The 20,927-nt window shown below is 43.6% G+C and overlaps 1 protein-coding gene across 10 annotated transcripts in view; it reads left to right on the plus strand.

The window, feature by feature from the left end:
- The window catches only part of Ltbp1 (latent transforming growth factor beta binding protein 1), a 381,029-nt gene extending 365,926 nt beyond the window's left edge, over positions 1–15,103 (plus strand). For all 10 annotated transcript variants that reach the window (XM_021218313.1, XM_029531227.1, XM_029531226.1 and 7 more), the window contains 3 exons: positions 6,384–6,506; positions 11,600–11,749; positions 12,548–15,103. In XM_021218313.1, the coding sequence (XP_021073972.1) occupies positions 6,384–6,506; positions 11,600–11,749; positions 12,548–12,729 (455 nt within the window). In that variant the 3' untranslated portion in view covers positions 12,730–15,103. The remainder of the gene's footprint in view (positions 1–6,383; positions 6,507–11,599; positions 11,750–12,547) is intronic.
- Positions 15,104–20,927: the final 5,824 nt, after the last annotated feature.

The raw sequence follows: 20,927 nt of genomic DNA on the forward strand, positions 1-20,927 counted from the left end.
GTGTTAGACATGCGCTATAAGCTGGAGCTCTCTGATGAGAAATAGAACAGGGCTGGTCAGTTCTCTCTTGGGTGGTTCTGAGAGGAAACTATATGCAAGAGTGTGCTGTGTGTGTGTGTGGCTCACCATAGCTCCAGGGTGCATTCTTGCTGACTTAACCTTTTTCCACCTTTTCTCTGCAGTAGGCAAGGGTGTAAGTACTTCAGTGCTAACCTAATGCCTCCTTGTCTGTCTGGTTGTCTGTCTGGTTGTCTGGTTGGTTGTTTGGTTTGGTTTCAGGGTTGGTGTTGAGCCCAGGGTAGCCTGGAGCTCTGATCCTCTTGCCTTTGCCTCTAGAATGTTGGGATTACAGACATGTGTCCTCACATCCAAGTCATAAGCTGTTTTCTGTCAGTGGTACTCCGACCTTACCCCTCTGAGAGACCTTTTTCTCTTCATTTGCTGCTCACGTATGGAGTGAGATGCAAAGTTTCTCATTTCGCCTTCCCTTGCTTGCTCCTGAACACCACCCTGTTCATCCAATTTTGGCCAAGTTCATGCTATCCTCAGGCTATGATTGTATAAATTAAGGAAGCAACAATCGAAGCACTTTTGATACAGCTAAGCAAAGAGTGACACAAATCTTGGTCCAGAGACAGAGGAACTTAAATTCGAGGAAATAGGTGCAGACCAGGAGCTAAAAAGAGAAGAAATGGGGACAAGGACCCAAGTGTATTGAGCCTGTTGACTCTAGGCCTTTTATACAGTGTGTGTGTGTGTGTGTGTGTGTGTGTGTGTGTATGTCTATGTCTGTGTTTTGTGCCTGATTGTGTATATGTTGCATTTGTGTTGTATATGTGTCATTTGTGTATTGTGGTGTGTGTGTTGTGCCTATTTGTGGTATGTTGTGGATGTGTTATGTGTGTGGTTGTTATATGGTGTATTTTTGTGTGTGTATGAGTCTGATTATGTGGTGTGTCTGTGTGTCTGTGTATGTCATGTGTGTAGTTGTTTTTGTTGTGTGTGTGTGTGCATCTGTATGTGATGTATGTGAATCTACGTTCCTCTCATAGTTCCATACCTTCTAACTTCCTAGAAGGAGGCTGATTGTCTGCTCTCCTCTGGGCAAGAGATTATTCTCGGAAAAAAGACAGACATGCAGTGCAGTACAGGCCTTCTAAGTCTTACTGATGTACTACTTAAGTAGCCTTACTAAGGCCTTTCTGTCCCCTTCCTTCACTGCCGCAGCCTAAAGAAGGAAATAGTTTTTGCCCATTTCACTTAAGGACAAGTTTCCATTCAACTGCAGACTGAGCAGTCACCCTGGCAAATGCCTCCGGCAAGTCCCTCCTTTACCTCCCTATACCATCATCAACTAATGGTGCCTGTTTAACCTGTAGGGAAAAAACACCTGGTAGAGAAACCTGCATGAAATGTGACCCCTGTACATACTACAGCAGACCTGGGCCTTGCTCGTCCTACATAGATGTAGTTCACATTTCGTTGCTCCGTGGGTTCGGCTCTGGTGTGTGAAAACCCAAGCCCAGCCTCTGCTTCATGTCAAAAGGCTGACTTTAGTCTGCCTCAGACAACAAAGCCTTCACCTCCCGGTTTCTCATATGCCAGAGTGGCACAGTGACATGTGACTGTCCAGACCAGCCCCACAGATGTGTCTGTCATCAAAAACAGAGATTTCCTGCCAGGATGTAGTAATGTGCTTCCCATTGCTTCTGACAGCAGGGGTCCCAGACCCACTGGCTCCAGGGGGGGGGTACTTTTAAAAAAAATTTTTTTTCCATTTAAAGTAGGAATCAAAAGCAGGACCATCTGCCGTGTGAATCTGCCACGCCAGGAAAATTAGTGTGATCAATGGCCTGGATCTGTTTAGTGCACTTCGTGGTGGTGGCCCATGCCACTCCATGTGTCCCTGACATGCTTTGATCTAGAGCTATGCATTTGTGTTGGGGAGGTGGGGAATGCCGTGGGTAGGGGACAGTTGTGGAGGTGTGACTGTTTCCATTAGCGATTCATTTCACATTTGTGTTTGGATAGATCCCCAGATGGAAACATTCATGGGGGCGGTGGGGGGGGGGGGAGGCCGGTGTCTCAGAAAGGAGGGCTCTCGGGATCTGCTCAGCCGTCGTCGCTCTGCATCTAGCACCTGACAAGTAGATGATTAATTGTCATTGGTGTGCATGAGAAGAGGAAGCTTTGGAAAGCAAAGAGACTTGAAGGACCAAGTATGTTGTGCTTGTGTTCGCGGTGAGCTGGAGGAAGAGGCAGCCAAGGTTCCCTGGGCTCTCCTGGGAAGCTGTGGAAAGAGTTCAGGGATCTGCTCTTCTTGGCCTCTGTACTGCAGCCATCCCTGATTCACTGATGTCCCCCTAAGCTAGACTCCGACATTTAGCCAGACCTAAGGCTAACCACAACCAAGCACCTCCAAGCTAGAGTGGGTTTCTCTCAGGGCTTGGGATACTCAGAGACCAGGACATGCTAGAAATGTATCCTCCTCACATTCTGAGGAAGGCACCTTACCTATGCCTCGTTGTAATGTTCTGAGCTATCCCTTGGACACCATGGAAAGATGTCATGTTTGGTTGGATAATTATTCTTTCTCTAGAATGTGAGTTTGGTTAATCTGCTGCTGCTGGCGAACGTGCTATTTCTGTGGAATGTGGTGGTACACACCTTTGATTCCAGCGTCGGGAGGCAGAGGCAAGCGGATCTCTGTGGGTCTGAGGCCAGCCCGGTCTGCACTGTGAGTTGCAAGGCAGCCAGGGCTACATGGTGAAACCTGTGGATCAAAAATAAAGTACTATTGTTCACAATTTATCAGACATAAGCACATTTGCCAAGGCAATTGCCAGTTGTATGCCTTGTTGGAGAATGTTCATGAACTTCTTTTTTTCCCCTCTATCCAGTTTCTTCCATCTATATAAAAATCTCCAGATAATCTTCAAAAGGGAATCAGCAAATGCCTGAAATTTGTTCTTCCGTCTTCCTCGATTGACTGCATCCCTTTTTGCCCATGGATCACCTTCGGTTCAGACATTTAGATTTATATGTCACGTTCAATACTTCAAATATAGAGATCTTCCATGGAGCCTTCTGGATTTCTCTTAAGAGAAAGTAAAGAAGACTAGCTTCCATAATCTTGGAGCTTCCTACTTTATAAGCAAATCTATAACATTACTTCACTTTTCACAGGTCACTAACATATGAAGATGAGATAAGAATTACCCCTGTGGAGGAGCTGGAGAGATGGCTCAGAGGTTAAGAGCACTGACTAATCTTGCAGAGGACCCAGGTTTAATTCCCAGCATCCATATACTGGCTCATAGCTGCCTGTAACTCCTGTTCGAGGGGATCCGATTACCTCTTCTGGCCTCCATGGGGACTCGGCACACACATGGCAAGCAGACATCCATGCAGGCCAAACGTTCAGACAATAAAAATAAATAGAGATTTTTTTTTTTTTAAGAGTAACTCCTACGTGACAGATGTAGAAACTGAGACTTGCCCAACATTGCTAAACAGGAAAGTAAACAACACAACCAAGACTCTAGCATGGGCCTCCAAAGCCCACATTCTTCCCATTTCCCCACACTCACGTCTCCCTTGACCCTGGCCAAGGATCAGAGATGATGTGGAAGATGGGAAGATGGGAGGCACAGCAGACATGGACCAGTGCAGACCTGTTCTTGTTCCCCAGAAAGATGACCGTGCCCTTGTGTTGATCACAGGCACGCATCTTCAGCTACAAGACAGAGCATGGGACACAGAAATGCTATTTTGACATCTAACCAAAACTGCTTAGCGTGCAATGCGTGACAGACAGGGAGCTACAAGGACAGTAGAGCCTAGAATCCTGAGTGACCATGCCTGGAAGGAGAAGTGGAGGGAAAGATGAAGCAGATCTTAAAACTACCCATCCCCATCTCTCCCTGCTACCTTCTCTCCAGCTTGGATCAAGTCTGGAAACTTCTTTAGGAACCACTTAGCAGTGTTTGGCCATAATTTAGTTTCACTTGTCTGTACCTTGATTAGGTCTTTAAAATTAATCCAAAATACTTTTTCCCCCCATAACGTAATTCATTTACATCTGCATAGCTGTTGTTCAAGCGCAGCTCCTGCTGTTTTTGGACACCTGCTGCCCATCCTTTTCCCTCCCAGCTGAGGTCTCTCTTTTGACCTTGACAGAAGGTGAATGCTTCCAATAGTCACCTCACAGCTTTGTGGAGGAGAGCCCAGGCTTGAAGCCAAACAACACGGGCCAGGCCCTTCTGTGCCCCTTGGCATCCTTCAACCTCAAGTCTCAGTCGGGCTCCCCAACAGCTGACAGGTGTCCCAGAGGAGAATACTCAGCCATTTCTGGGTTATGTCTTCCAAACTGAGCATATGAATTGATTCATGTGTAATAGCCACACTTAATCATACTGTGGCTGCTTGGCTATAAAATATTGAAGGATGTCCTCCCTTTGAGATGTACAGCATATATATATATAAATAAATAAAAATCAGGAGAGATGACCTCACCTCTTACAGCTTGCAAACATTTGAACAATTCTGGTCTCAAAGGGAAGCCCTTCATGCTTTTCAAACGTTAATAATGCAGTACTGGACAATGGTTCATGCTCTATTTGAAGCTGGTTTTTCTTTTTTTTCTTTTTTTTTTTTTTTTGTCTGTTTGTTTTTTGTTTGTTCTTTGTTTTTGAGTCAAGAGTTTTTGTTTTCGGCTCTGTTATTTCCTTAATGAAATTAATATTTCATTTCACAGAATGGCTTCATGCAAAAGTGTTGGGAGCGTCTGGGGTCTGGATGTTGTTTCTCCGTGAGGAGAGGGGTTGGGGGCCATGGGATTGCTGCCCTATCTCGTGCCTCGGTGTGTTCTAAGGGCTCACTGTTTTCTCTGGCTCTAGTCTCAGAGTGTGTGGGCTTTGACTTCTTCACCCTCGGTTGAGGGTTGAAAGCCAGCCTTTACAGGTCACACTAGCCATTTCCTTAGAGTTATTTATTTAGAGAAAGGGTGAGTGGATGTGGGCTACAGAGCACGTTTAGGGGAGCCTGAGGACAACTTGCAGGAGTAAGTTCTCCCCTTCCACCGTGTGGATCCCAGTATTTCACTTAGGTCATCAGGCTTGGTGGATGGCGCTTTTAGTAGCTGAGCCATCTTGCCAGACAGTATTGCCCTTTAGTTGTATATAGGAGGAAACAATCGAAAGCCTTTGATCAAGTGTTGCCATGGGGGGGGGGGGGGGGATTGTCTACCTAGTAGGGGGAGCCTCGTGCCTGGTTGCCTCTAAGTCATCCTGGTAGAGCAGTTGATCTCTGGGAAGCTCAGACTTTTCACCAACTGCTAGTTACTATGCTTGGGGAATGCATTTTCTGTAATTCATACATTCAGCCCGTAAAGCATTTCTCTCTAGACTTTCTGAACAATGACTATTAAGTGTAGGAAAGAGCCTGAGATCGTGGCATGCATTTAAATTGCAGCTACAGCCAATTAATTACTGGAGGGAATAGAGGCAGGAGGGATGTGAGCTACCTGGTTGAGGGTGGAGAGGAGAGACCACGAGTGGACAGAGGAGAAGCTGCTCTGTAGCCTGCTTGCTCATGGGGCTTTAGAACTGGTGCTGCTGGGTACCAGCTGAGATGTGACCTTTCTGCTTTTGTGTCTGCACCCACCCACCGTGTGTCTGCATCATCGGTAAAATGGGGGTAATAGCAAAGTCTCTCAGAATGGCAAATGTTTTAGTGAATTGGGTGCTGCTGAAATGCTTACAACAGCACAGAGCAAGCAGCGCACGGTCATAAGTGTCTTGGGGCTATGCTACCGCTACCACTAAGCTCATCCTTGTTTGATGTCCATCATGGTCCTTCCTGTTCATGGGGCCTGGAGAATTCTGCAGTGTTTGACAGTTAGAGGAACAGCTGCTGGATTCAAGCTGGGAGTTCACAGATGCTGTTGTATCATGTTAGGAATGCCAGCGATCCATTTTTCCTGTTCCTACGGACATGTGCTTTGCACTTACAACACGGACTACTTATTTCTTATATTTTTTTATGATAATACACATTAGGGTTGGATAAAGCAACTCTTTTGATGTATTCTAAGATGGCTTGCCCCCCACCTCTGTGAGTGTTTGTGTGTGTGTGTGTGTGTGTGTGTGTGTGTGTGTGTGTGTGTGTGTTCTGGAATTTGCAAATGGTATCATCAGCTCCTTTAGGTCATTGTTTACTCTTTAAGCTCTATCCCAGTATTTAGTGTGTGCATGTGCCCACCTCCCATAGAGGAATGGTCAGGCACATTGGAGATGCTGCTGAACGGTATGTGTCATGCCTGGATCACTGCTCTGAGATGTGTGCATGTCTAATGTAACCCAGCAGTGTCCTTTCCCTCTCAGATGACTATGCCCAGCTGTGCAACATCCCTGTGACTGGGCGGCGGCGGCCGTACGGACGGGATGCATTGGTGGACTTCAGCGAACAGTATGGCCCAGAAACAGACCCTTACTTCATCCAGGATCGTAAGTACATACATGCAGTCATGTTAAGCTAAGCTAGGATCAAGAGGACTCAGTGTTTTCAAAATATGACCTGTGGGAAATTGTTCCGAATGCAGATCTTTGGGTCTTGGTCTAAACCTACCCAACAGAATGTCTGGGTGGACCCAGCAGGCTGGTTTTATAATCTCTTTGGTTTATGTAGCTTCCTGATCTGGGTAAGAATCACGGGATTCCAAGATTAGTATTGCATAGAGGACTATTATATTCCTACACTAGGAATATAATATATATTATATTATATATATATATTCCTACACTAGGAATATAATAGTCTATTTATTTTCCTATAAAGGACTATTTATTTTCCTATAAAGTGATGAAAATGATCTTATTGTTAAAAGTGCTACAGCTCAATCATATCTTTTCCTATTAAGTCATGGTCTAGTTCCATTTCCCTACAAGATGACAAAGGTTCAGCACACCGAGTTGATCTTTACAAGGATTTTAGAGTGGATGGTCAAAAAAAAAGAAAAGTACCTTCTTGGTCAGAAATGGATTTTTAGAATCCATTTGTGAGGGAATTTATTAAGTAAGAAATGATGGGTGCCAGCTTTTTCTGGATTTGTGAGCAGAGCTCTCATGGGGGAGGCAAGAGGGAAAAATAATGTCCCTTCCAGAAATGACATTCCCCCACAACCTTTAGACAGAGGGTCCGGTGTGAAGAAAGCACACATGGAAACTGTTTCCACAGGAGAGACATCCTGCTTTTAAATAGGGGAGAGCAAGGTTTGAAAACACAGCAGTTCAGGATGAAAGATGGCAGCTGGCTGGCTGGGGTCTAGGCTGCAGAGTAATAGCGAGAGGGAAGCTAATTCAGGGACCGTTCTCATCTCACAAGGGATGTGCCCCACTTGGGCAGCTGTACCACATCCCCACACACTGGAGCCTCATGGAATCATGGACTCTGAGGCTAAGATTTTAGAGCTGCATCATAGTTATCAAATACTATGGAGTCTTTTCTTCTTCTGGGCCCTGCCATCTATTTCCAGAGGCCACCATTTGGTAGTAGCCTTGGAGTAGCACCTAGAAATTTATAGGTGTTTGGTTTCAACACCATCTGATAGGTTATTTCTCTGCCACTGATGAAGTGAGCCAATTCAAGCCAGATTAGATTAGATTAAAGGCAGGTTTATTGGGAAGCTGCTCTTGGGATCATTCACTGGCCCCAAAGATTGAGGGCTGGACAGTTCAAGGTTGAGGGCAAGGTATGCCAGGTAGGGACTGAGGGATGCTGGGAGAACCTGGAGACCAGGTCTGTTTTAATATGTAAAATATGCACCTTGTCCCCCCAGTGTGTCTGGGGTCATTTCCACTGAGCCAAAGGGGCTTTTCCTTCTTCCCTTATGTATAGGGAGGGCGGATACTCCTCTTATCCTCTGCCCTTTGAGCTCTTTGGTGGAATCTAATTCTCCAATGATACAAGTGCTAATGAACGAGAGAGAGAAAGCACAAAGTTTGAGAGTTCACGGCCTAAGAATGAAGTTTAAAGAAATGGCCAGTAAATACTGCTTTGAGGCTTTTAGATACTGAACAATAAATCTGTGAATAAATGAGGACAAAGGAATCTCTAATATTATGGTAGGGTAAGTTCTGTTGACCCCCCTGAGAAACGTATGGGTGGGAAGCAGGAGAATGGCAAAAGGTTCCTGGAAGGTAAGGGTTCCTCCCAAGAACGTATTCACTCGACTTTGCTGCCGCCCCACTTACAAGCTTCCCCGTCTAAGGCTTTTTTTCCAGCTTGAGTGTGTGAAGGCCTTCGGTCCCTGGAAAATCTTGGTAGGACTAGGACAAGAGGTACCATGTTCAGACATAAACTGTTCCTCAAGTGGCTTTGACTTGACAGAGTCAGTACCCCAGTTGGAGCAATCTGAGACGACACACCCTTGATGACTCTTTCAAAAGTTGCCGTGTTCTGATCATCCAGCAGAATTAAGAATGCCCCACTTCTGCCATTCCAGAGAGCTTGGTCATCACATACATATATGATCCCTCTCCAAGGTCAATATAATACAGTTCTAGAAGGTTCCTGTTGTCCTCTCCCCCCCGCCCACCGTCTTTCCAAGAATAACTACTCTCACATTCCTAAGACCTGTGCTTAGTCTTGCTTTTTACCAACAAGAAATGACCCCGACTCACTTCACGAAATGGGCCTGAGTACATCCATAACCCCAAGACGATGATCACATCATATTACAGAGAAGGTTATAGATCAGTAAGCCTTCTCCTTAAAATGAAAAGGGGAGAAATAGCAAGATCCAACAAAAGCCCACAAATCCAGCAACAGTGGGTAAGTCTCTATGCAACCCTGACCCTGCCCAGCTCTCGCATAGCCTCTGCTGCATGGCAGTTCACATTCCACGACTTTCCATGCTGAACGCTCCTGAAGCTCTTTTCAATGCCAACGCAACTCTGAGGTGCCTTTCAATTCACAAACGTCATCACACACAGTGGTGTCACACTAGGCTTCTATTTAGCAACATAGAGAGTTGGCATGTGGGTTTTGATCTCCGGATTTGATTCCACAAAGGCCTTTAAACAGCCTACATGGCAGAAACTTCTCCCTGGCCCTGCCTACACTCTGACTGGTAGCAAGGGCTCTGGCCCTGCTGCAGAAGGGACCACGCTGAATGGCTAGTGACGGGTGAATGGCCAGTGATGGCAGAGAGTCTAAGTGAGAGCTCTCATTGCCTTCATGGTTTGTGGTCTCCGTTACCTTCAGTTTGAGCAGTATTACCAAACTGGAATTCATTAGTGCAGAGACCACTCTATGTTTTTCTGAAAGGCTAGATGTTGTAGAAATTATTTAATCCCAACCTGGGGTTTCTACCCCTCCTTTGACCCTTTAGTTCCTGGATAAAAGACACACACGTCCTTTATATTTACAATAAGCCTTAAACAGCACAAGAGCTGGGTAGATACCTACCCTTTAGCTATTAGAATTTACTTTCCTATTGATAACCTCAAATTATTAATTACTACTTACTGTGTTTCTTCTGGGCTGCTCTTAACTTCAGTTGGCAAACACTCAGGGCCACGTTTTTATCACTCTCCTAACCTATGATGGCTTCTTCTCCCTCTTGCACCTTCTTTTCCTTGTGGTCCTCCTGCAACCCCAAGCCCAGGAAACCCAAACCCCACCTAGGTCTCTTCTGTCCAGCTATTAGCTGTTGGCATCTTTATTTACCAATCAGAAATAAGGTCACTCTGTAGTCTCTGGGGCAACCAGTCTTGGAGGCCTAATATTAGCATTAGAATACAAGCAGCTTCAGGCCAGCCCACTACAGCTAGATATGGTAATGTTTTTGACTTTGCAGGTGACTTTGTGGTCTATGTTGCAGCCACTAAGCTCTGCCATGGCATCACAAAAACAGCCACAGGGGGTTCTGGCAGCTACTGGATGTTGTTGTGTTCATTTATACAAACAAGTACCAGGTCAGACTTGGAGCAGGGGCTTGAGAATCCAGAAGTGTCTCTGGCACTCCCTAGAGATTCCTGGGTTGGAGGAGGCTCCTAGGAATCCATTTTGGTGGCCTTAGCTGAGATACATAACAGTGGGGATACAGACAGGAGGAGGCCACCTCCTATGGCTAGGTAGGATTCCCAGTGAAGGCATGAGGATACCAAAAAACTTTCCACCCAAAATTTGTCCTGTCTAAAAGAAATGCAGGGATGGAGTGGAGACTTAGGGAAAGGCCAACTAATAACCGGCCCAATTTGAGACCCATCCTGTGGCCAAGCAACATCAATGATGTTCTGTTATGCTGGCAAATAGGAGTCTAGCATAACTGTCTTCTGAGAGACTCCACCCAGAAAAAGAAAGTCCAGAAGTATGTTAAAGAGGTCTTGAGTTCCAGTTGTTAATGGCACATGTTAATTCCTATAACAAAATGTAATCTTGCTAATTATAAAGTTGAAATTTTTTGGCTGTGATACACTGGATTTGAAAATGCTTTGATTTCCACTAGTCTGTATTTCTCAAATCAGCTTTCTGTGTCTGCTATTTCTCGATGGCCTGTTTCTTTCTCTCTATAAATTTTGGGAAGGGGACCTCATGGATGTGTTAATTTTTTAAAGCGGGTGTTTTAGTGGGCTCCTATGCAAATGAAGACTTCCTGGGCCTGCATAGCAACAATATTTTGCTGCCCCCTGCAGTTCTATTGGAGAATCACCTGAGAGGCCCAGTAATTCCCCTTTGTAGAGAGAAGATAAACTGTGACAGTGTACTTAGGGGATTATGTATTAATATTTACAACTTCCCTCTCTGGGAAGACAGCTCAGCACTTTCAGGGCTGGCCACGTTGTTTTTATGGTGTTAAAACTCTAGATGTCTCATATGGTTTCAGAGCTTGTATCTAAACTATAAAAAGAGCCAAACAAGAACTTCTTTGTTTTATTTCTTTATTCTAAACACAAGTCTGATGTACCTTCCCATTTATCAAGACATTTGGAATCCCTTCAATGGACTTTATCCTTTGGGCTCTTGTGGAAGGCCCTGTGGGAAGCCAGAGTAAATAGAACTCACAGGGCGTGACCAGCCTGGCTCTTCTTTGGTTCTACAATTCTCAAATGCACGTCTTCCAACCTGGAGCCCTCTTAGAAAATACCTACAGAATCCTGATCAGGAAGTTCACCGATCCAATCCCAGAAGGCTTTCTGACATCTGCCCTGCTGGAAATTCATGTAAAACATTCAAAAAGTTCCACATTTCCTAATTTGAAAGAAAAAACTCAAGCCCAGGCTTGCTTTCTCATGTTATGCGGTATTATTATAAAGCATTGGAATTCAAAGAGAGGACTGGTTCATATAAAAAAAAAAAAACTGCATCGTTTTATGCTTAACACTGGGTACAGGTATACTTGATAGCAAATTCTAAAGCTAACATTAAAGTATCTAAAACAGATAAATAAAATAAACCAGATCTATAATAATAATAATTATTATTATTAATAACAATAATAATAATTAATAATAATAATAATAATAATAGTAATTCAGTTTTCATCAGGGTAGGAAGGCGAACACATCTAACCCGGCTTCTGCCTTTGCCTCTGTAGGCTTTTTAAACAGTTTTGAGGAGCTACAGGCTGAGGAGTGTGGCATCCTCAATGGTTGTGAAAACGGCCGCTGTGTGAGGGTCCAGGAAGGATACACTTGTGATTGCTTTGATGGATATCACCTGGATATGGCCAAGATGACCTGTGTCGGTAAGAATGAGAGTGTCCGTTGAAAGACTCTTTTCCTTGGCGTCCCCTGTGACAGGCTCTGGTCAGCTGAGTATGTGTCAGATAGGTGGGTTGGGTTGTGGTTTGGGTAGATGAATAAAGTTCTGGAAATATGCGTTAAGTGTTATAATGCTTCGTGCCACATGACTCTACACAAAAATAGTCAGGGTAGTCAATGGTGTAGTCTATATCTCTTTAATATAGCTAGAACCCATAGTTATCACCTCATATAAGAAGCCTAAGTGTCATATTTTCCTCACAGTCAGAGAGTGAACCCCAGGGCTTTGTGCCTGCTACTCAAGAACTGTACTGTGAATGACGCTCTACCTCCAGCCCCACCCCTAAAAGGCCAGAATGTCTCAAGTAATTATTTTGACTTCTAAATTTAAATTTTGACAGTTCGGTAATGACTCCTCTGAGTATGTGAGACAAATATAAAAGACTGAAGGCAACTAGAAAATAAACAGCTTTCCTAGCAGTTAATTTGGATAAAAATCTTTTTTTTAAAAAAAAATCATCATTCACACTGAAGCTTGGGTATATTAAATATCAAGCCGACAAATGTTGACATTGTATTAAATAACAGGGCAATCCCAGATTCTCCCTGTTCATCTATTTTAATATGTATAAAGGCTTATCTTGCATGCTGAGAGAGGTAAAAATGAAACTGTCTGGTTTATGTAGCTAAGAACTGTGGATGGCACCCAGGCTGGCACCTGTGTGTCGCTGGTGAGTAACGTAACATTAAACACCATTGACCCGTGGTTTGGTTGATTGCAGATGTAAATGAATGCAGCGAGCTGAATAACCGGATGTCTCTCTGCAAGAACGCCAAGTGCATTAACACCGAAGGCTCCTACAAATGCTTGTGTCTGCCAGGCTACATACCATCCGACAAGCCCAACTACTGTACACCCCTGAACACCGCTTTGAATTTAGACAAAGACAGTGACCTGGAGTGAAAGAGAAGACGCTGCGTCACCTACGCCCATATACTCTGCACTGTGTAAAGGAAAAGGGAGAGATGTATACTTGAGACACTGCACCCAACCCAGAAGGTGGCAAAGACAGAGACAACTTGGAGTTGAGTGAACCCCCAAAGACAGTGAGCGTGTGGAGCAGGAACCTGATAGGTGCAACAGACCAAATGGACATTTCTTCAAAAACCCAGTATATATAGTCTGTTCATATGTAAAATTCAATGGAAAAGAGGCAGGACATGGCTGTCATTTTAAACAGAGGTTGTATTATTATCTTGTTTTGATTATTTTTTTTTTACTATTGCTTAAATTTGACTTTTAAATAGTGGTGGAAATGTTTTATATGATCCTTCTTTTTGCTGTGCAGATCCTCCACTACCGCTTTTTCTTCAGCGATAATCTCAAGTGAAAAATCATCTTTGATAAAATATTGTTAAACTGTATTGTAAGTAATATGACACAGGGTTGTGCTGTCCCTTGGTCCGGAGACTTTGAAAAACAAGTTGTCTGTCCTGTGGAGCAGGCAGTAATGGTTTAACTTTTATATACATTTGGAGGGGGTGGGGAAACACCTTTATTTTCGATGTATTACCAGATTGCCTGTCAATTGGATCCCTTACCTGGATGGAAATGGAAGAGCTTCTTAGCGTTTATTAATATTGTGATGTGTAAAGTCAACCCAGAAAAATTTAAAAACCTGAACATCCCCCCAAACATTTACCATTGTATGTTATAAGAAAATAAACTCACCATTTTTGTAGAAAAAAAAATAAAAAACTTGAGTGTGGAAGAAGTTGTCCCCTTCCCCATAACTGCTCCCCCAGCTCTGATCTCTTAACCACTGGTCCTCCATCACACTAGGCTTCTGTAAGTTAGGACTGGTTAGCCACTGTTACAGTTTGCTAATCTCCATCTTAAGTTCCATGCTGAAGTGCTGAATCCCTGTGCTTTAGGATGTGTGGGTTCTCTTTGGAGACAAGATCTCTAAGGACGAAATGAAAGTTACAGGAGACCAGTGGAGTGAACTGTAATCCAAGACTATGGGTGTCCTTAGGTGACAGGGAAGTACGGACATATGCAGAGAAAAGGCCACTTGAAGAGGGCTGGAAGGCGACCATCTTACAAAAGAGGGAGGCCTCAGAGGGAAGCCAGCTCTGCCACAGACTTTGACCCCTAGTCCAGAATTATGAGAAAATAAACTTCTGTTGTCAAGCCGCCTGTCTGTGATACTTTCTTATGGCCTTCCCAGACGACCAATACAGACTTGTATAACAGGGATAACGAACAAACAAGACCTTTCAAAGGCCCCGTCTCTGATCTCATATGGACCACCCCTCGCAACGATAGTGGCTTCACTACTGTGAAACTCACTGTGTCTCAGCAAACCCCAGGGAAAATCCCCCCAGTGAACACTTTCTTGAGAGGCCTTTGCCTCCTAATGCCTGTAGCAGGCAAAGTGATAACAACTTAAAGATGTCATAATGAAGGGCAGTACTGTCTCGGAGAACTCTGCCAGGTCACTTGGCCCCAAAGAGGAAGATGATCTTGGATTATCTGGGTATTATTACTATGTAATCACCAGGGGTGTCCTCGGAACCTTAAAAGTGGCCAGACAGAAAAAAAAAAAAGAAGTTATGGAAATGTGACATGCAAGAGGTCAGGTACAGCACTACAGTGTTTCTTGTCACCGCTGACTGGTAAAGGACACGAACCAAAGATGTAGACAGCTAGTGGAAGCCGGGCAAGACAAGGAGAGGGCTCTCCATAGACAATCTAGAAATGAGGATAGCACTGTCTATACCTGATACCTTGTTTCCAGTCTAGTGATCCTGTGTGAACCTTTCATCTATTGAACTGTGAGATAACTGGGTATTGTTTGATGTGGCTGAGTTTGTAGCAATAGAAAGTTGATGCGGTACTAAAGCTGCATAGAAACTTAAAGTCTGAACTAACGCAAAAGTTTCAGCTGATATTCACGTAGGAGAAATGGTTGGGTTCTGTCTCAAGAAAAGATGCTTGAGGGCTTGAGAGAGGGCTTGCGCAAGCGTAAGGACAGAAGTTTGATCCTCAGGCACAGTGATGTGTGCTTGTAATCCCACGGCTGGGTAGGAGGAGACAGGCAGATCCCTAGGGCTTGCTAGGCCACCTAGGCTAGCCACAGGGCAGGCTCCAGGCCAGTGAGAGAACCCGTCTTTAAACAAGGTGAACAAAACCAGGTGTGGTGGTGGCCCAAGCCTTTAATTCCAGCACTTGGGAGGCATAGGCAGGTGAATCTGTGTGAGTTCAAGGCCAGCCTGGTCTACAGAACAAGGTCGAGGATAGCCAGGACGGTTGCACAGAGAAACTGTGTCTCAAGAAAAAAGAAGAAGGAAGAGGAGGAGGAGGAGGAGGAGGAGGAGGAGGAGGAGAGCCAGGCGTGGTGGCGCATGCCTTTGATCCCAGCAATTGGGAGGCAGAGGCAGGTGAATTTCTGAGTTCGAGGCCAGCCTGGTCTACACAGTGAGTTCCAGGACAGCCAGGGCTACACAAGAAACCCTGTCTCAAAAAACCAAANAAAAGAAGAAGAAGAAGAAGAAGAAGAAGAAGAAGAAGAAGAAGAAGAAGAAGAAGAAGAAGAAGAAGAAGAAGAAGAAGAAGAAGAAGAAGAAAACAACAACAACAACAACACCCACTGAACTAAACATACCCAAGGTTGTTCTCTGGTTCTCATAGAGATGCACATATATTTATACCCACACACAAACATATCCATCTGTACACAAATATCACATACACTCGATTTTTAAAATTTATATTATAATCTCATAACAGTATTTTTCATACAAGCAGAGTAACCTCTGACTCTAAAATATGTTCTTCGTCCAAAAGTCTGATATGTTTGACTTAAAGTTTATAAATATAGTATTGAACCAATAGTATAAGAATTTAGTGTGGAAATCGGTGTTTGCAAACTACTTTGTGGAGACTCTGAGAACGGAATATTCTACTCTTAAACAGCATCATTGTTAGATTTAAGATGGCAGAATACAGATGCCCTGCACTCAACTCTTTAGCCAGAAGTAAAAAATATATATGAGAGTCTATTTGGAGAACACTGGAAATAAGGCTTCAGAACCTTCAAAGACCCAGAGACTCGAGAAAACAATAAAAAAGGGAAATAAAAATCCTCACATACTTATGGCTCACTTAGAAAAGAAACTTGAAATTTGTGCAATCATCTCACTTTGGGAAGGGAGTTTGCATTCTCTCCCAATGCACCCTACTGTGATAAAGCTAGGGCCTACCTTAAGAAGTGAGATCCGAAGCTGAGATTTCTCTGGGCTTCACAAACCTCTTCATATTTCCACCTCTGAGATTCCATGGCACTGGCATGGAGTTATGGCTCCTGTACAAACTCATCTTGGCCCAGCAGAATGACTATAGTCTAGTCCTCCTGGGTGCTCGGCAGGGTAGGAGACTAGTGTTTCCATATGGGGAAGGGTTAGGTCTAGGAGGTGGAGGAGCTTGCCCTCAGACCAAGGCCATGGTCAGCCATGGTTAGACTCATTTCCTGCTAGGACTGAAGGCCAGCACTCACAGTTCCCATCACCTGTCCCCCATTGGACTGTGCTCAGAGGCTTATGACTGACAAGGCAAGAAGGTAACATGGCGACCCAGAGCTTCTGCTCTAACTGAAGCAGAAGGCTGAAGGAGAGGTCTCCAAGTCTCGCTCCATATTACAGTGCACCAGCCAGGGAGAGCCATGAGCAGTGTTCCTCTGACCCACATACCTTCTTTTCCTGTTCATCTTCAGACAAGCGCAGCCCTCAGTGAAGTCACAGCTTGAAAAAACTTCCATGCCATCTGCCTCAGGGCATATGCTGCCAAAGGGAGCCACAAAAGGGATTTGCCCAGGCTTGACCATAATACCACACTTAGCAAAGCGCTTCATTGACGTTTCAGAGTTGCGGCTGCCATTTCTCCTTACTTGTTCATGTCAGCCAGCCCCATATATCGCCCGATAAGACTTTGACGGCAGCGTATGGTCAAGAAAATCTAGATAGGCTTGGATGAAATGGGATGAGATATTCTAAGCCCCAAAACCACAAAGACCGTGGTTGCCCTCTCCATAACACTAGCCTTCAGAAATGAAGTAGAAATAAAGTCATTTCAAGACAGGACAGGAGCGAGGGGACCTCATAAACAGCCGGCCAGCCTTTAATAAGATACTTAAGACAGTTCTAATCTAAATTTACTAGCATATAAATATCAAGTCCAAAGAAAATAAATCACACAAGAGAGAAACAGAAGAGCTAAATATTACCAGAGCATGAATCATCTTACTATAAAGATAAGGGAGAGAGGAAAACAGAAACGGGGGTGTTCAAAACAGGGGTTTTCAGGAGAAAAGCAAGAGAACACAGGAGTGAGCCCCCACCTATTAATACAACTTTTAAAATGAGGTAAAATTGCCAATTAAAAGACTAAACACACACACACACACACACACACACACACACACAAAGAAGCTCACCTCATTATTACTATGCACAGAGAGGAGATGGCGGGGTGAAGAGAGAGATTCTAAAAGCACAATGTAACAATGGGTCCTGAAGATTTAAAAAAGCAAGGATAGACCAAACTCAAAATTAGTAGAAGTGATAGATGTCAAATATCAGGACAAAAATAAACTAGACTGAAGAAATAAGTGAATCTATGTCCATCCAGCATGACAAGCTGATGTTTCCTTACATAGGGGTCACTGACATGAGCATTGCCCATATTATAGACACCTATACCACTTAGGAGGGGTCTCCTTTTCCCATACATTGTTCACCACTTCTATATCCTCAGGGAGAGAAAAGACATCGTACATCTCATGAATCTCACCAGTCTCCTCCACCTTTATAAAGGAATGTTAGTGGTCCCAATCTTCCTGTGGAATGACCCTTAAGTCCAACCAAAAAGCCATTGGGTATATTAATAACAATACCATTGCTGGTCCAGTGCAGTTATCTCACCTGGCATGCTGGTAGAATAGTATGAAGAGGGGGGGAACTTAATAAGGCGTTTGGTAACAAGCAGACTGCATGTAATCATATCTGGTTTCACAACAGCTAGGTCGTGGGCAGAGGGCAGAGTTCCACAACACCCCACCCCTTTCCTTGACTCTTACATTCTATCTGCTCTTCTGGGATACCCTCTGAACCTCACAGAAGATGATGTAGATATACGATTATTTTCTCTCATTTGGGCTGACCATTGGACCACCACGCCACAGTAATCATTATTCTCCACGGTTTGACTGGCTATGAGTTTCCACAGAAACCATTCTCCACTGCAAAAGGAAATTTTCCTCCCAACCCAATATGGACAATGGTAATACTTTGTGGACATACACACAACTGTTTAGAAAGAAACTTAATAGCCACATTGCATCCATGTAACAAAACAGTAGGAATTTGTCCCCATTGATGCCTTGGACCTTGGCAGTTACAGAGTTTTGTCCTGGATTGCAGTGCTAAACATGGCTTTCCCTCCTATGGAATGTGCTTCAAATCAAACCAAAAAACCATTGGATATATCGATAACAGTTGTGCCACTGCTGGTCCAGTGCAGTTATCTCGCCTGGCATGCTGGTAGAGTAGTATGAAAAGTGGGGGACTCAATAGGACATTTGGTAGCAAGCAGACTTCATAATGCCTTGTGGCATTCTGAAACCCAGCAGGTTATGTTGGTGGGAGAGAGAGCATCCAGCTCAGTCCCAGCTTAATTTCTTTACGTCCTGCAACCAAAGTGTGTGGCCTCTTCAGGAACAGAATTGTACTATCTATTATTAGTATTTCTAGCATGCAATAAACAGCACTGGCAATGGCCTGTATGGTTTTGGGGCCCTCAAGGACATTATGGGCCAACAACCTTTTTTTGCTTATTTATTCTGTTTGTATGAGTACACTGTAGCTGTCTTCAGATACATCAGAAGAGGGCATCAGATCCCATTCCAGATGGTTGTGAGCCATTATGTGGCTGCTGGAGTTTGAACTCAGGACCTCTGGAAGAACAATCAGTGCTCTTAAACGCTGAGGTATCTCTCTAGCCACAGCCGACAACTTTTAATGACATAATCTATCCATGGCACGAAATTCCAGCCAGAACCTTATAGCTTCTGGGAGTGACTTTTTCTAACCATGGAAGGTACCTTCCAGGTTTAAAATTCCTCATGGTTTTTAGAATCAGTTCCCCTTTTCTTCTTACGTGTTAACGTCTTTCTCAGACTGAGGAGCCTCCCTTCTTGGTTATGAGTCTGGCCTTTAGCGACTGAGGCTTCTCTCTAGCCCTTAAGGAGCACTCTTTAATCTTTAACTCTTTAATCTTTTAACATTCTTGTAGAACTGATCTGGTCAAGAAATATTCCCTCAGTCAGCTTTAATTTATTTAATGATGTCATACTTATTGCTGTCATTTAGTTTTCTTTCTCTTTCTTTCTTTCTTTCTTTCTTTCTTTCTTTCTTTCTTTCTTTCTTTCTTTCTTTCTTTCTTTCTTGTTGGTTGGTTGGTTTGGTTTTCAAGCCAGGGTTTCTCTGTATAGCCTTAGCTCTCCTGGAACTCACTCTGTAGCCCAGGCTGGCCTCAAACTCACAGAGATCTGCCTGCCTTCACCTCCCAAATGGTGGAATTAAAGGTATGTGCCAACACCAACTGGCTCACTATCATTTATAAAGGGCAGCTTTTCAGGTAGAATATTCTTGCCTAAGAGTCTTATCATTCATAGCTGTGAAGATCCATGTTCCTTTCTCCTACACTGTAAGGTTTCCACTCAGATGTATGCTGTCAGATGAATTGGAACAGCTTTATATATTGTATACTGTCTTTTATAGCCTGGAGAACCTTTTATTTATCATTGCCCTTTGAGATTCAATTGTAAAATGTGTAAGGTCACATTTTGTTGAGTTAAAATTTGCCGGTGACCTGAACCTGGCTGAATATGCACATCCTTACCTATGTTTGAGAAAAATTTCAGCGAAGTCCTGAAGACTGAACCCAGGGAATCCTGCATGCCAGACAAGTGTCCCATCGCTGAATTACATCCCTAAGCACTATCGTTTATTTGAATAAATCTAGCACCCCTCTGTAATTCTTAAGTTTTCTTGAGCCCCATAACTCAAGTACTTGCTCATTTAATACTCTTTCAACTTTCTCTTTCTTTCTTCCTCCTCCAACTGTATAGTTTAAAGATCTCATCTTCAAGGTCATTAATTTTTTTTCTTCTCTTTAATCTGTCCCACTATAACTAACTTTCATTATGTTTTAATTGGGTGTAGTTTTCTTTTGAAGAATTTGAATCTTTTTTTTTTGCTTCCATCTATTGAAATACTTCTATGTATTTTAAACTTAATGAGTTCCCTTAAAGTTGCTGTTTTAAAGTCTCTGAGAACTTGTACGTACTGATCACCCTCTAGTCAGTTTCTGGCCCCTTCTAAGGTGAGGTCATGGTTTCCTGAAAGTTCTTGATGCTTGTTGCTGGGCAACATCATCTGGTCCAGATAGCTTAATCTGCCTTTGTTCCCTCCTTTACCAAAGCCCTAAGCCAAATGTTGCTCTTCTCCAAGCCCATAGTCATGCTATTTCAACACTGTGTAGTGTCCAGGTCCAGATTTTCTGAGAGTCTACTGCAGGTATATTGTCAGTATTTCAGTACTAGGGGAAAAATCAAACCCAAGTTTGTTCCCACTTCACTGTTAGTGTCCTGTTCAGAAAACAAACCAACCAACCACCACAGCCAACCCCCAGATAATGTCTATGTGAAGTGGTCTGCCTCCTTATGGCCGCTCCTTAGGGTTACATGAGACCTAAAGCCTTATCCACGGTTCCTGGCTGTCGGGGCTCTGACTAGCTTTGACCATTTATTTATCATGGATTAACCATCTCCAAGTTCTTATGCCATAATTGTGTTACCAAAGCCACCAAATTGTTCCGTATCCTGAGCCCACATCCTACCTAAGATCAGAATAGCACTTAGCAAGGACCAAGACATACACTGATACGGCTTTCTTTTTATTTATTTATTTATTTATTTATTTATTTATTTATTTATTTATTTATTTATTTATTATATTTAAGTACACTGTAGTTGTCTTCAGACACTCCAGAAGAGGGCATCAGATCTTGTTACGGATGGTTGGGAGCCACCATGTGGTTGC

Source organism: Mus pahari, chromosome 18 (genome assembly GCF_900095145.1).
Source record: "Mus pahari chromosome 18, PAHARI_EIJ_v1.1, whole genome shotgun sequence".
In the NCBI taxonomy this organism is placed as follows: domain Eukaryota; kingdom Metazoa; phylum Chordata; class Mammalia; order Rodentia; family Muridae; genus Mus; species Mus pahari.